Raw genomic sequence first — 15656 nt, 5'->3', positions numbered from 1 at the left:
TCAAGTGGTCAGTGACGAAGCAAAAAGAAATATTTAAAAATTAATCCTTTCACATCATGTGCAATAAATATAATAGGTTGGTCCTTGCCTTGAAAGCTAAAGGAATTGTGTTCACTGATCACTGACCAGCACCATATATACAGATATGACTGCTCAAGTGCAGCAGGCCGGGAATGGACCACAATGAGTGGTAGGCCATGTGAATAGACATGGCTCCAAAACAAACACGCTAAACACTAGTCTGCTGTCTTTCATATGTTTCTGATATATACATACCCACTTAGGTGCACGTGAATGGTTTTAACTTTTAAGATAACAATTAATTAATTGTTATATTTAGCTAGGAGGAAGAAGTCAAAATATGCAATTACCTTTGCTTATTATATATGAATATTAACCAACTAATTGAGTGACAGACTTTATACCAAATCAAGAGGCCGTACGTAAATTAAGATATATCAAATGGTGATTAATTTGATCTTAATTTGTTCTAGTACTTTAGTTAATACATATATATGGGTCACATGACTCACATGCATGAGGATGGTGGTACCGGAGAAGTGTTAATGGATGACATGTGGAAATTGAAATGTGAGTGGGCCTTGGTTGGCACTTAATGGGGTATCCGTAGAATTGGAGATCCTCCAAATTCCTCTTCTCATAGAGGAACATGACACTACACCATATATCCTACTACATATGTTTCCCTAGTGGCTGGGCACTATACCATTTTTCTTTGCAGCAGGAGAACTAGCATATATTTCATGAATTGGTGGAGGATCCACATAGTGAACCCCAGTCAATATTGATGTCCCAAACAAACAAGTAGTCTTGTACCATATATGAATATATATCATTGATATTCTCGAATCATCATGTGTATATATATATATATATGTAAGAAGTTAAATTTATAGCTGCACGTTAATTAACAAATTAAGTACTGTTCCATTTTTAACTATATATAGATCGATGTTATATATAATTCACTGTCTGTAATGAATTTGTTGTTGTTGTTTATATATATATATATATATAATTAGCAAGAGGTAATTAAACATGTGGCATGGTGTACGTGGTGCCTCTTCATGAGTCTGTCAACCCCACCACATATGTTAATGTTAATTATTCCGTAGGCATAGGACCACATTAATTAATGCTAATTAAGAAAACGTCAAAAAAAGAGTTAAAATAATAATTAAGAATAATATTGATATATAATAATAGGTATAAATGGTAGCAGAGAGGATGGGGGAATCCCATGAATGGCGAAATGATTGGACTGTAATGGTTTGCTAGCTCTCTACACGTCACATGGGATTAAAATATCCATGCACATTTAACAAACAATTTTAACAGCATTAATTATATAAATGTTTGTCAGGTAATTGCATGACTTTTCCTTTCACAATCTTTTGAAAAAGTATAGAATAGGTATTAGATCTCACAGCTCGATGATATGTCCAAATCCATATATGATATATAGCCACAGGTGTAGCTAGAAGCAAAGGTATTACTGAAACTTGTATTATATGTGATGCTGTTCATCATCAGCCCTTGACTTCACATCACTGGCTCAAACAGCATGAAAGGGCCTGTTAGTAATTTCCTGTAAAACTAGGGCATGCAGGGAGGCGCAGTTACCTTTGAGGGGGGAAAAAAGTGCTCTTTAAGAAGAAGTGAGTGGTATAGCTCTTGCAGAAGCACTTGATTCCATTTGTGGTATTCATGAGATGAGAGAAAGAGTTTAATTAATTACATATTGTCTTGCTCTGTGGTTTGAGGAAGCATCCAAAGGGATCGCATTGATCCATGTCTCTCTGGCCGGGCATGCAGATCGATGCACACACATCTCGACCATGCCACTCGAGTCTCGATCGGATCATGCGATCCTTTTGAATTTTTCCTCCATCCATATTCATATATATAGATCTTCTCATGTGATCGATCACCTTATTAACCAGTACATCTTTGAGTTCATCTAATTAAGAAGAAGGCCATATATGGGACTGTTTGACAACTTCCTCAATCCATCGATTCTTGTCTGTCTGTACTGTAGGTATGTTCTTCACTACTTGGCATATATATATATATATATATATATATATATATATGCGCATATGAATATGAATATGATGATGATATATTATTGTTCTTGTAGTTTATATATGTAACTGAGATGATCTTTATTTATTTATTTATTTATTTTTGGTTGTTGAGATGATTGTCTAATTAAGCAGGCAGTTCTGTTGTTGCAGCTGCATGAAGACATGACCAATGATCTATGCATACTGAGTGGTGATACCTTTGTTTCCATTACCTGTAAGTAAATTAATTAATAAAGAAAACAGTGAGTTTATTTAATCATTTCATTCTTTCTTATTTACTGCTAAAACAAATGCTAAACGCACTATATATATATATATAAATGGTTTTCTGTGATACTGGTTATATATTGTTGGCTAATATTTTCAGATGCTTGAAGACTTGGCATTCTAAATCATGGTCTTCAATTCCACTTCATTCAAGGGACTTAGAAAAGGTAATATTGAAGCATATATGAACTATCGTCTGTAGTGTTTCAGGCTTGCTCTGACTTCTGTTTTAATGAACAAGCACAAACATCAGGTGCAAGCATTCCCGACTGCCATCCCTTAATTTTGATAATTAGCTGGGAATATATATGCATCAGATCAGAACCAACGCCAAGCATATGCTGCTATAACAAGAGGTTGACAACTTGACATTGAGAGATTTTTTCTTCCTTTCTTTCTTTCTCTTTTTTTTTATAATAAATATAGAAAACCATAGCATTCAACTATTTTTTTTGTTTAAAAAAGACGCATTCAACTATTACTGTAAGAGAGTTAAACCCTCAATCTCTCGATTGCAAGAAAAAAATGATATTCCAAAATTTGAATCATGATTTTATTTATTTATTCACTCATTTCTTTTTTTTTTATTTTTTGAACAAAAAAATGTGTAAGCCACATGATTAATTTGTTTCTCAACATTGTTCAAGTAATTAATGCATTTGGCTCATTGAACTATTTATTTAACAGCAACCAGATGCATGTAGTTAGGTAGCAGTACTCATTGCTAGACTTGTTTAAAGACAACAACAATAACAATTGTTAAGTTACTATCCATAGCCACTTGCAATAGCTGTATTAGACAAAGCAGTAACATCAAAGAGTACATGACCAAAACAATGACCATAATTAGTTGAACACTAACTACATATTGCTTTTAAACCATTCTAAAAGCATATTCTTGTTATGCTATTACTAGCTGTCTAGCTACGTTTTTCTGGTGAAACTACGGGCGATGAGGTTGAATTTCCCCTTGTTTTAGCTGTCAATAAAATCAAACAAAATAATATAAGAAAGCAGAACATTCAGCATTAATTGAAATCAAACAAAGGAGAAAAGAACACAAAAGGGATGTATGAGGTAGAGGTTATGGCCTAGCAGGACTCACAATTATGCACCGTGTAACACTTCTTAAGGCAGCCACAGAATCAGAAGCTGTTTACAGGCAAGCAATAAAACAGAATAAGGATATACTTTTATAAAAATGTAGTTGCACAAAGTGCCAATTAATTGGAATCTTTTGAAACCTTGCATGTTTGAATCCTCTGGAGAAAGAGCTGTTAAAGATGATTCGCAGGGAGCTACACTAGTTTGATTTGTTTCCATGCATCCACTGAACACATTGTGCATTGCCCTGGGTTTAGTTTGCCGGATGCATGTTAACAGAGGATACTAGACATAGTTAAATTAAGTAGAGGCAATAATGCAACAGATATAAGGAATATAAGGTTACCCTGGAAGGAGATCAGTTGTGGTTGACTCGCCGCCGGGAATTTTTTCACAATCAATGTCAAAGTCAACTAAAAGTTGAGAGAATGAGAAATCCCTCCCAAGGATATCAAGATCTGGAAGATCAAAGTCAAATTCCTGTGTTTCCCCGTCAGTTGAAGAAGTGGAGCTGTCAGTATCAAGAGGTTTCTCTGAGCTTGCAGGCAAATCAGAATCATCAAAATCCAACCTCCCCCTTATGTGCTCTCTTCTGATGGGCTCCTTTGTGTTTGAATGCAAAGGTGAAGATGTTGTAACATGGTAGCTTCTCTCAACAGCAAAATAACCATTGTCCTTGAGAGGGCTGACTATAACTGTTTTGCTAGATATTACAGAACACTTGGATGAGGCAACTCCCATTTGATTCAGTAGTATTGATAATACGGACTGGAGAACCATCAAGAGGAGACCTAAATTTGTTTGCCTGAGTGGCAAATTTTTGCCCAGGAGTTTTAGGGGAACCAGAAGACCCTTCATGATCACATGGATGCTTGAGTAAGCTTGTCCTTGCTACAGCTGATTCTTGGACTGTAGATGCAAGTTTTAAATTGTCTCCTGATGTTGATTCAGCAGCCAAAGGTTTCTCTGTGTCACCTATGGTGCTTTTGGCACATGCATTCTCTGAGGATAGTGTATTACCTGAGAAGAAAAGGCATTTCTGACAGATAGAACATTGTAACAGATATACCAAGTAGTGTAGGACAAATTGGAGTTACCTTGCTCATTAAATGAATCTTTGAGTGATTGAACACATGATCTTTTAGGAGCTGAAGGATGCTTTTGAAAAGACCTTGTAGCTTTTCTCTTGTTGGCAGATGAAGACTTGGGTGCATGAGTTGACGAACTCCTATTTTCGGCAGCCTTTTGTTGAAACACAGATTGTTGTTCATGGTTCAACATGGGAGACGCATTAATTATGTGACCTGCCAAAATTAAAATGATTCAACTCCTATCAACATCAGGAGATAGGATGTAAACATTAAAAGCTTATACACAAGGCCAAGAAAACTACAGCTGCAGCATTTTCCCTCCAACACTAACTTAATGCAACTGACTAGAATGTAATCACCAGAAGCCATTGCTTCATCTAATTATCATCTTTACACACACATCAGGGTAAGTAAACAAAGGAATGACGATGATCGATATATAGTCACTAAACAAGGGCATAAATAGGAAGCAGTTCACTGAGCATAATTCACAAGCAACAGGAGAATTTTTTTGACATGCTAAACCGTAGTGCTTTTCAATAAGGAAAATGACCTTCTAAATCAGATAATACACAGTTTAAGGGCTTGTTTCATCTCATAAAATCACTACCTAAGATTTGCCTTAGCCCTGGTTTGGTAGAACTTAGGCAAACATACCAAGGAAAACATAAAATTGATTGGTATATCCGATAAGAAAACTCTTTGATGCCTGGCCTGTCTGTCTTCTATTACATCCTCAACACAGATCAATCTTGTTCAATGTTTAATTAATATGCCCTCATTTTCAGCAAGAATCAATTAGAAAATCAATCATCTTGAGTTAATCACAGTCTAATCAAAAACCCCACTTTGCTAACCAGAGTAACCAAACCAAAAAAAAGTTAGGGCATTCAGCAACAGTAACTAGATGAAGGCCGCTATCTTAGTCAGGCAAAAGGCCACATACAAATACAAATACAAAAAATAATAATAATAATAATAATTATTATTATTATATAAAACATTAGTGTGTAAATGATGGAACAGTTCAACATGAAAGAGGTGGGAGTGCACCTGAAGGAGATGCATTGCAGGTGTTGATTGGCGGAGTGTAGAGTGGGGCCATAGAAGCCGCCACTGAAGCACAGGGAGGAAGAAGAGGAGTAGATGAAGGAAGAGGTATGTTCCCCACACCCACAGAGACTGAGTAGTAAGCCCTCATGACATCTTGAAACCCTTTAAGGGCAGTCTCAACTCTCCTTTTCTCGTGATCCACCATCAATCTCTGCTCCTTCAAGCTTATGTACTCGTCTAATATATCGCCCAACCCCATCAATCCTTTGGGAACCTGTCCCCATTTTCTCTTTTCAAACATTGAAAAAGTTGGAAAATTCCAAAAAGAAAGCAGGAGGACGACAGTACCTCTTTGCCTTTGGTTCTCGAGAAGAGATCCACGGCCTCAGATTTGAAGGAGGATAGGGTGTTGGTGTAGTGATTATCCTCGAGGTAGCGGCCGACAATGAAGGCGATCTGGACAGGGGTCACCTTGCCTTTGCCCAGGTTCTCTCTCTTGCGGCCTTTGCTGTGCTTTCCCATGATGGATTGGACTCCCAACTCTCCAAGAAAACCAATATGTTATGGAGAAGACAGTCAGAGATGATGACAACAACAACAACAAGAAGAACAAGATGAAGAGGGAACCGAAAAAGGGTAAGTCACTGAGAGGCGGGATTTTTCCAGCATTTTGGGCGAGAAATGTTAAAAAAAAAGGGCGGGAGAAGGGAACTAAAGTGAAACTTTTATATATATATATATATATGCACACACACACTAACATACATATATATATATATATATATATGTATATAAATCTGGCAAAACATTCATACATAGTTCATACATCAAGATTCTTCACCCAATTTGAATCATTTGATCATGAGCGTGGTGGATGCTTATCACGAGGCTAACATAAGTTCCAGAAAGGAGTAGTAGAAGGTTGTGGGGACTTCGGGGACGCGAACCAGCACAAGATCGAGAATAGTCCAGAATCCACGTCCAAGCCTTATAAATAAGCCCCTCGCTCTTTTCCCTTTCACCAAACGAGCATAATTAACGACGACAATTCTATTGCAACTTGCAAGGCGCATCTCTTCTTCTTCTTATTTAGCTTTGTTTAGGCTTTCTATTTTACATCGTAAAATCAGATCAAAGCTTGTTCCATCGTAATAAAGTATGTTGATTATCCGTAGGAATAACGTGTTCGTCGACCCATTCTCCCTCGACGTCTGGGACCCGTTCCAGGGCTTCCAAACTCTGTTCGGCAGCTGCACTCTCTCTGCGCCAGCCTCCAACTCTTTTTTTGGAATGAACTTCTCAACTGAGAAGCTAACTTTTATTATAAATGAAAAGGAATATAAAAAACAACTTGTCACGCCCCGAACCCAGCTCTATGGATCGAGAGCACGATGAAACGGCGCTGACACCAGAAGGTCGAAACCAAAGTAGGCATCTGGTCTCAAAAGCGCGAAAAATTAACAATGATTATGAGCATGCGGCCCAGTGAAGACCCTACTAAAAATTTATAGGGATCATTTACAAAAAAATCATAAATTATCAAAAATCAAAATCAAATTTATTTCAAAATAAACACGGATGTCAAAACCAAGCATATAGGGTCCCCAAACAACTATTGTCAAAACAAAAATAACGGATCTCGTATATTTATCCCCATTGATTTGGAGCAGAATATTAGAACTCATAAGTTTACCCTCGGTGACCCGTAGGGAATTATCGAGTGTCGTTATTCTTCACCGACGGAAAGCGGTGGAAAAACTATAGTTTCTATATCGAGTACATGTCGATCACGGTCGGTGTTTAACCCCGATGTGAGGGTTATTAGTAAAGTTAGTTTGGGGACTACGACTACTTTTGTCAAAAATATTTAATGTTCACAAAACAATAAACTATCAAAATTCATCTTGGGCAAAATGCAAGTAATTTTGCGATCACATGATCCCATTTTTATCATATCAAAATAATCCAATTAATAGAATCCAAACATGAATAGATAATAAAGAAAAACACAATAGTAATTAATCAGAAAGTAAATAAATATCCGGAATTCAAAAAATTAAGTAATCCAAATGTAAATAAAAATATTTAAACCTTTCAATTAATTCTAATCCAAAAATAAAAATATCATTAAGCTGGAACTTTAAAATAATTTAAAAATAATTCCAAAAAAATAATAATAAATAAATAATTCAAAAATACAAATAAATACATAAAAATCATTATTTTTTTCTCAAAAATTTTTCGGATGTTCGAAAAACTAGAGTATATACATATAATATGATTTATATGTAGGATACTTACACGATTAACAGTAGGATTTTTTTGAATTGTTACACCAATCGAGTATTTCTCGGGAGTCCTAATTTGGGAATAACCCATCGAATTACAAGTAAACAAATTCTAAAATTCACACGAATGCAAAAAACAAAAATCAAACACTAACAAAAATTACCAAGGTCAAGACCAATAACCAACTCACCTACAAACCTTAAGATTAAAAATCGGTGAGCTTTGCAAATTCTAACACAAATCAAAAAAATTTCAAACTTATGAGAAAAACTAGGCATCTTCATACGAGACACTTATACCAATAGGGCTATATCTCACAAACTACATATGCATAAAAATCTAAAAAAATTTTTCAGGTAATTAGGTAACATCAAAAATATATAACTTTGTTATATTACTCTTCTCCAAATTCCATTTACCGGACCATCAAATTGTCTAAGCAATCATAATGTTCTCTGCAGAAATAGTATTGAGCACACCTATAGAAATCTGCTCATATCTCACAATTTACATGTCTAAAAATTCTGAAATTTTGCAGAGACAAATATAACATCGTCCTATATAACTTTCTTATATAAATATAAATCTAAAAACAGAACTTACAATTACGAAAAATAATCAAAAAAACTGTTCAAGGGCTGAACTGAAATCCATCTCGCGTCACTGCGTCTAAAAAAATTATAATTTGCGAGGGATACTACTCCAAAAAAATTCTGAAATTTCGTAGTAAGCTAAACAAGATCTCGATCTACAATTTTTCTATTCTGATCTCTTCCAAATTCCATCTCTAGATCTTCAAAAATAAATTAGAGATCTCTCTGTGCTACATGAGGGACTTTCTCAATTTTATCCTCAAACTAAAATCAAATCAATTCTCACCAAATCCTAACCCTAACTAGTAACATGTCACAAACAAGCATAAGAAAGAGCAATAACAAAAACTCAGAACCTTACCTCGACAATAACAGTGAAAAGAAATCCGTGACGATGAGACCCTTCTCCCAGTCCCTCATCATCGACACTACCCGCAAAAGGAAGAGAGAGCGAGGGCAAGTCTCCTCTCTCTCTTTTTTCCCCTATGATCTAAAAACCGAAAAAGCGAAGAGGGCAGTTTGGGGTTTTGAAAGCTAAACAAAAACAAAAATCAATGGGCTAAGATTGAAAGTAAAACCAACGGCTAGGATTAAGAGATAAAAGCAATAGCTAGGATTTGATTAAAGGGTGGGGCTCACACAACTAGGACAAAACAGTAGAAATAAGCACGGACTAAGAGCTAGGAATTAAAATACAAAGCCATGTTCATAGCCAACTTGGCCAGTGAAACGGCCTCGGTTGGCAACACTCGTATTGATTGGAAACTGGAAAGAGACTCCGGAGGCACACATCTTCATAGCTGATCTTCGGGGGCTGAAGAAAGAGGAAGTGAAGGTGGAGATCATAGAGGAGAAAGGTAGGGTCCTTCAGATCAGTGGCGAGAGAAGCAAAGAACACGAGGAGAAGAATGACAAATGGCACCGCGTTGAGAGAGGAGTAGCGGCAAGTTTTTAAGGAGGTTCAGGTTGCCGAAGAATGTCAAAGTGGAGCAGGTGAAGGCCGGCATGGAGAATGGCGTCACCGTGCCCAAAGAGGATGGCCGGAGATCAAAAAGCCTCAAGTCAAACCTGTCGAGATTTCAGGTTAAATAAATCAACACACATGACATACATAGTATGTATGCTGAGAATCAAGGTTTCGGGTTTGTTCCGTTGCATGTGTTTATCGTAAAATGTTGATGTCAAAAGTCAAGTGTTAAAATCAATATGTGTCCCTTAATAAGTGTGTCAAAATAAATATGGCATCTCTGAGTTAATAACCTCTTCAGTGTTACTTGGAGCAATGGAATACCATAACATAAACATAAAATCCTCCCATTTGGAAAATCCCATGTTAAAATTAACGACTTACCGAACCATGTTCTAAGCTATAAAGCTGTGAAAATCACAAAAAAGACAGATACAACAAATAGTAGGAAAACAAAGGAATTAATTATCCCCATCGCGAGAAAAAGGAAATGATCAAATTGCTGCCATTCAGTTTCTCAAGAACACATTTTTGAGACAGACTATATATACGCATACAAATGATTCCATGATGCTGTCCAGAATTGACTTGAGTATATTATCTCAAGTTTGATATACAATTACAACATGAAAAAAAAAAACCAAATCAATGTATCTGGTGGTGTATTGAACTGCTTTTGCTATGAAACTCCTGGCAAAACCGACAGACCTTCTATCAGGCCTAAGGTTGGCCATAACACCACAATCGATGACTCTCTAGAATGCAAATAATAACAACAACAACAATAACATACCAGCCAATCAAATCATTGATCCAGAGCTGACCAAAAGAAACGCAAAACTATATATATAATGCTCTTCGCCTTCCCAGATTACCGGCATTGTCCTCAAGATTAGCAAATTTGAAAAATAACAAACAGGGATTAAACATTAATATATACAGAGCGAGTGCCATACTAAAAATGCTTTTTGTGTGACAGACAATAATATGATAAAGAGATAAATTAGGGGCAAGGCCAATGTATCAAAGACAAGTTGCTAATCTTGAAGTTCTAAACACATGAATGACACTTTTAACTACTTACTGTACTAACTTTTACCAATCTTAACATCGTGTAAAATTCTATAACCAATGGGTTAGTCTTTCTATGTCAAGAACCCATTATATTTAATTTTCCTAAGTGAATGCATGATGTAAAATCAATTGCAGGTAAAGGAGGAGGTTATTATTTGACTTTGCAAGGGGACGGCAAGACATATATTACTAGATCCATTGATTTTACGAAATCAGAATTATGGCATGACAATAAGACATTAGTCAAGCAGGATTGGTATCCTGATGGTCGGCAGACAAGATGCACCCACTGAGCAAAAAACATTTCACTAGATGACAATAGAGTCCGGGAATTGTCAAACAAACACCAGTGATACATAATCCAGTCCGGGAATTATCAATTCTACCATGACAGCATGGAATGTAATACTATTTTAATATTGAAATTTAATGATTATTAATGTTGTGAATAAGAATCTGTTTGTCTTAACTAATTGAATGACAACCTAATGACAAAAAAGCCCCAGTATCTAGAATGCATGATGTTCCGTCTAAATCCAGATTCTCATCAAGAACTATATTCCTAATGTTAAAACGACGGATATAAGTAATACAATGGTAGTGCCACTTTAAACTAAACTCAGAAAGTTATATGATCTAACCCTGGTTGTAAAGCAACAGACTGAAAAAAACACAGTACGTAGAAACCACATGAACAAAAGCACTAAATAAAAATCAAATCATCATTATAAAAGTTCTTAAATCAAAAGATACACCAGACATCTACCCACGTGCTTGAGCACATTTGAGGAAGGAATGGTGCATTGTATTAAGTTGAATCCACTAAAGAGCTTAAGGAGCATTTAAAAACTAATATAACTTGCCGATGAACTAATTGTGCCCAGATAATTAACCACAAAATAAATGAATACCAGCACCTGAGGTTGATAGAGGGAGATAAACCTTAAGGTGCCCCAGACACAGCCTGTAAAATAAAGTTATTTTTCACTACCTCCAAAATTTTTAACATAAATAGTCTCATTAATCAATCTTAGCTTCTGAAATGAACTAGCACACAGAAACTTCAATAGTTAAAAATGTCGGACAAATTTAGGAAGAATAGGTAATTGTAGAAACATAAACTCGGTCAGCACATTAAATGCATGCCCTCAAAGGATACTCCATTAAACATACTTAAACTGCTTAAAATTTCCACTGATACTTATTGCCAAGAACCAAATATAGCACCGCTAGATATATTAATTACTACAGTGAAGAAAAATTCTCTGCTTGTCACAGTCTTCTTTTATGTACTTTCTCACATCAAGAATCTGCATTGCTTCTTAAATAAACATGAAAAGGCTTTCTGAACCACCACCACCACCACCACTAAGCACTAAGACAAAATTCAACTGGTTGCCAATAGCTGGAGCAAACCATGCATCATACCCTCGTTTCCATGAAATATTAGCTCTATTTGACAGTGACCCTTTTAGTTTCTAAAGTGCCCTCTTCCAGTTGCATATCTAATATAAAATTGGTTTGTTTCAACCTTCACCCTTGATGTCACCCTCCCACAATTAAATTATAAATATTTAGAACTCCCACAATCTTTTTGGTCTCTTAACTTAGATCTAAAGCAATGAACTCCATACGAAAAGCAATTTTTGTGGTAAAGAAAATAGAAAATAAGATCCAGAAGATTGAAATTAAAGGGGGAAAAAAAGATGGAGACATGGTAAATTTATCTTTTGTATTCCCACATGATGACTGATTAGTTCTATTATATGCAAAAGGATTACTACAATAGGCATGAAGAAACACAATGAGGACATGACACGAGAAAAAAAAAAAAAGACATTCATACCAGTGAAGGTTCGAGAGCTTTAAACCCTGGATCAGGATCCTGCAAGGAAGAAGAATAAGAAGAAAATAATTGAAACTAGAATGCGAATTTCCTTCTAGGATTATCTCTGAATATTTCATCTAATGTAACATTTTCTTTTCCATTAGGGTTGTATTTCATTTTACGCATAGAAGTTTTATTTTTATTTTTAAAATAAATAAATCATAATGTTATTATTAAATAATAAGAGAACAAGTAAAATGAATAAAAAAGATTACTGTAAAATGTTATTAAATCATAATGTAATACTTGGAGAATAAAAAAGAAAATAATACTCCCTGATAGATACATGATTTTTTTTTTTTATATTGATCCAAAATGTAGTTGACAGCTATTTGAAATTTTTTATAAAAATTAAGAACCACATCATTGAAATCAAATTGATACCTAGCTCCCCGGATAAACCATACACAAGTAGCTATTAAGGGCTTTAATTTTTTATCTTCGAGTTCTTCAAGTTTTAGAAAAGCCACTTCCCAAATTTAAAATTCAACCTCATAAAAATCACTCCCGGTGAGTAAAGTTCCTTCTAAAATTAAATCTAGTTTATGCACATCAGAAAACCAAACTCCAACTTATTATAAACTTATAACATTCACAAATTAAGGTCTATAAGGTTCCTAGAGTCAAGCCACAAAAAGGCCAAAGTTTAAGATATACAAGTGACCAAAAGTTGGAAGTTTTTACTGTTAAATAATTTCCACATGAACCCTAAACCCTAAACACCAAGACCTTCGCAGCAAGTGATGAATGACACATGTTTATCTGATAAACAATTTAGTACATCTCATTGATTATAATGTTTTTTAGTTTAGGCTCTATTTTAAAAAAAAAAAAGATAAATCATAAATATATTAAACTAAAAACATAAATACAATAACCATCAGAGGAAGGAAGAGGAAAGACCAAACAATATCCACTAGTCCACAAAAAATGGAAAACACAAAATAAAAAGATTACAAACGGAAACATAATGATGGAGGACTCATAAGAAAGGAAAAAAAGAGAGAAAAATACATAAAAATGGAAACATAAGTCACCCCATATATGTTGGGGTTACCTACACTGTAACAGTGAAAAATGCTGCGAAAGTTACTGTAGTAAAATCACTGATAGCAGCCTTGTAGCAATTTAGTGTTCACGTATACGACCTCTATATGGCCTAGATGTCGGCTGCATGATTTAGTGAAAACTCACGGAAAAATCCATACCGACCCTTATACGGGCTTATGGACCCTTATGACCTAGTTCAATATATCGGGATTTTCTATACCTACTTTTATACAGGGCCGTAAGGACTCGTACGACTCCAAAACAACTCCGAATGGTTTCTATATGCGCTCAAGACCCTCATATGTCAAATGTAACGTTCAAAAGTGCGATAACAACCCCTTTTTGTGCTCAATAAATAGGTAAAGACTACAAAGACGATGACAATATACATACAACCATGCAAAACACCAATTTTAACGTGGAAAACTCTACAAATCAAAGGAAAAAGTCACGGACTCCTTAGAGTCACTTACAAATGCTTCACTACATCAACAATGGGATACAAGAGGGTGTTCTCTTTAGCTATAACTAGAGGATTACAACAATGAGAACATACTAAGTTAAGAGCCCACTCTCAACAACACATACATCATCACTTGGATGGATTTACACAATAAAAACATCAAGAAGAGATTAAGGGAAGATCAAACCCGGTAGGTTAGGAAAGCCACCCGCAAAAGGTTCTCTACTTCAGATTTGGACAAGATCTGGCACCGATTTGCCATCTGTTGATCATCTTGCTTGCTCAAGTTCTAACCCTCTTTTCTTCTTCCTTTTCTTCTTGGCTTCTTACCTTTCTCTTTCTTTCACCCTAATGTCCTGATCCCCTTTCACTCTCTCACTTGGATTTTAATCTAATGGCAAGATTACCAAAGTTTTTTTTTCTCCTCTTTTTCATTAAGGGATTGGGTCAAATCCCCAATCTTATTTCTTTTAACCCAAATGGGACTTGAAACCCAACAAGATGTTGAAAATATTGAGACTGCGTTAGACCTCCTGAGTTGTGAACTAATTCTCAACAAATGTGGATTTTTTTAATTGTTAAGATCATTTTTTCAAGCTTGGGTTTTTCCGCACAAGAGCTTCTCAATATTGGCATGGTTGATGTCAATAATTAAGGTTGATCCATACATTAAGTTTTTTACATAATGGTTATGTGCCTAACACTGAATAAAGTGGATAAACCACGAATTTATTAAAGAAGAAATAAACTGGGAAAAAAGGTACAAGTGAGAAAATAGCAAGCAGTACAAATAGAGAAAAAAGTAAACAGTTTTGTTAGTTTTGTTAGTACACTTTTGTTAGTTCATATATATATCACAATATTAACTTTGTTCTCAAGCTTTTTAAAATAAACTATTTTATAAATAAATTCACAAAAGAAAAAAAGATAGTTCCAAAGCAACAGTAGACCAAAAGTCTCAATTATTAGTGTTACTGTTGAGAATATTAAAAAAAACCATTATTGATGTGAAAGCTTGAGAAAAAAATATATCCAAAAAATAATCTCAAACTACTTGTTTTCATAAATATGTGGTTCACGCAATGGGAAGAATCAAATTCCCTTTTGCCCATCCCATCCCATCCCATGATTCCATCCACATTTGTATTGGCCTCGTCAACTTGTTTTCAATGAAAGCATGCATCGTTGGTAGGAAAATTTATTTCAATAGAATAGCCAATAGGCAATCATCTCAATAATGTTCGTCTCGCCGCGGAATGTCAAATTAACCCATCAGTACTCAAAAAGCGCGAGGCATGCAATACATTTCTATTTTTATTTATCGCACGCAGGCCGCCATCATATCAATAATTACAATTTTTTTAAAAAAAGCAAAAAAATAGATAAACCACAATCATTTCATAAAAATAATCAGAACAAACAAAATACAACAGAAGTTCACTAGCTGTGAAAACTCAATAAAAATAGAGAAATAACAGATCTCCTCCTGATCCACATATAAAACAAATAAAACTACCTCACTACATCATTCAGAGCCTCCTCAGACGATTGTGACACCACTGCCCCCTCAGACTGAGGTCCCGTGAAAATCTAAACTGCGCCGAATGGAGGAAATAGAATCATTAAGACTCGATCTCAACCCATCTCCCACTACAATTGCAACTTTTTCACTTTTATTTTATTGTTAATTATTATTACAATTATTATTA

At 35.2% G+C, this 15656-nt stretch overlaps 1 protein-coding gene, 1 long non-coding RNA gene and 1 pseudogene across 2 annotated transcripts; 2 read left to right on the top strand and 1 right to left on the bottom strand.

Annotated features, from left to right (window-relative positions):
* The first annotated feature begins 1734 nt into the window (after positions 1-1734).
* Positions 1735-2670, top strand: LOC120265922. The gene is made up of 3 exons (XR_005537807.1): positions 1735-2059; positions 2259-2322; positions 2476-2670. It is a non-coding gene; the product is annotated as an uncharacterized LOC120265922 (long non-coding RNA).
* A 338-nt stretch (positions 2671-3008) lies between these two features.
* Positions 3009-6238, bottom strand: LOC120264666. Its single transcript, XM_039272488.1, is given in 8 exon segments — positions 3009-3355; positions 3472-3527; positions 3620-3726; positions 3826-4195; positions 4197-4499; positions 4577-4783; positions 5624-5897; positions 5972-6238. Coding segments are annotated over 8 exon segments (1551 nt in total). The 5' UTR covers positions 6146-6238; the 3' UTR covers positions 3009-3295.
* Positions 6239-6378: 140 nt separating this feature from the next.
* On the top strand, positions 6379-9593 carry LOC120265627 (annotated as a pseudogene).
* Positions 9594-15656: the final 6063 nt, after the last annotated feature.

Source organism: Dioscorea cayenensis, chromosome 7 (genome assembly GCF_009730915.1).
Source record: "Dioscorea cayenensis subsp. rotundata cultivar TDr96_F1 chromosome 7, TDr96_F1_v2_PseudoChromosome.rev07_lg8_w22 25.fasta, whole genome shotgun sequence".
Lineage (NCBI taxonomy): Eukaryota > Viridiplantae > Streptophyta > Magnoliopsida > Dioscoreales > Dioscoreaceae > Dioscorea > Dioscorea cayenensis.
The sequence above is the reverse complement of the archived record's forward strand: the minus strand, read 5'-3'. Positions and strand labels throughout refer to the sequence as shown.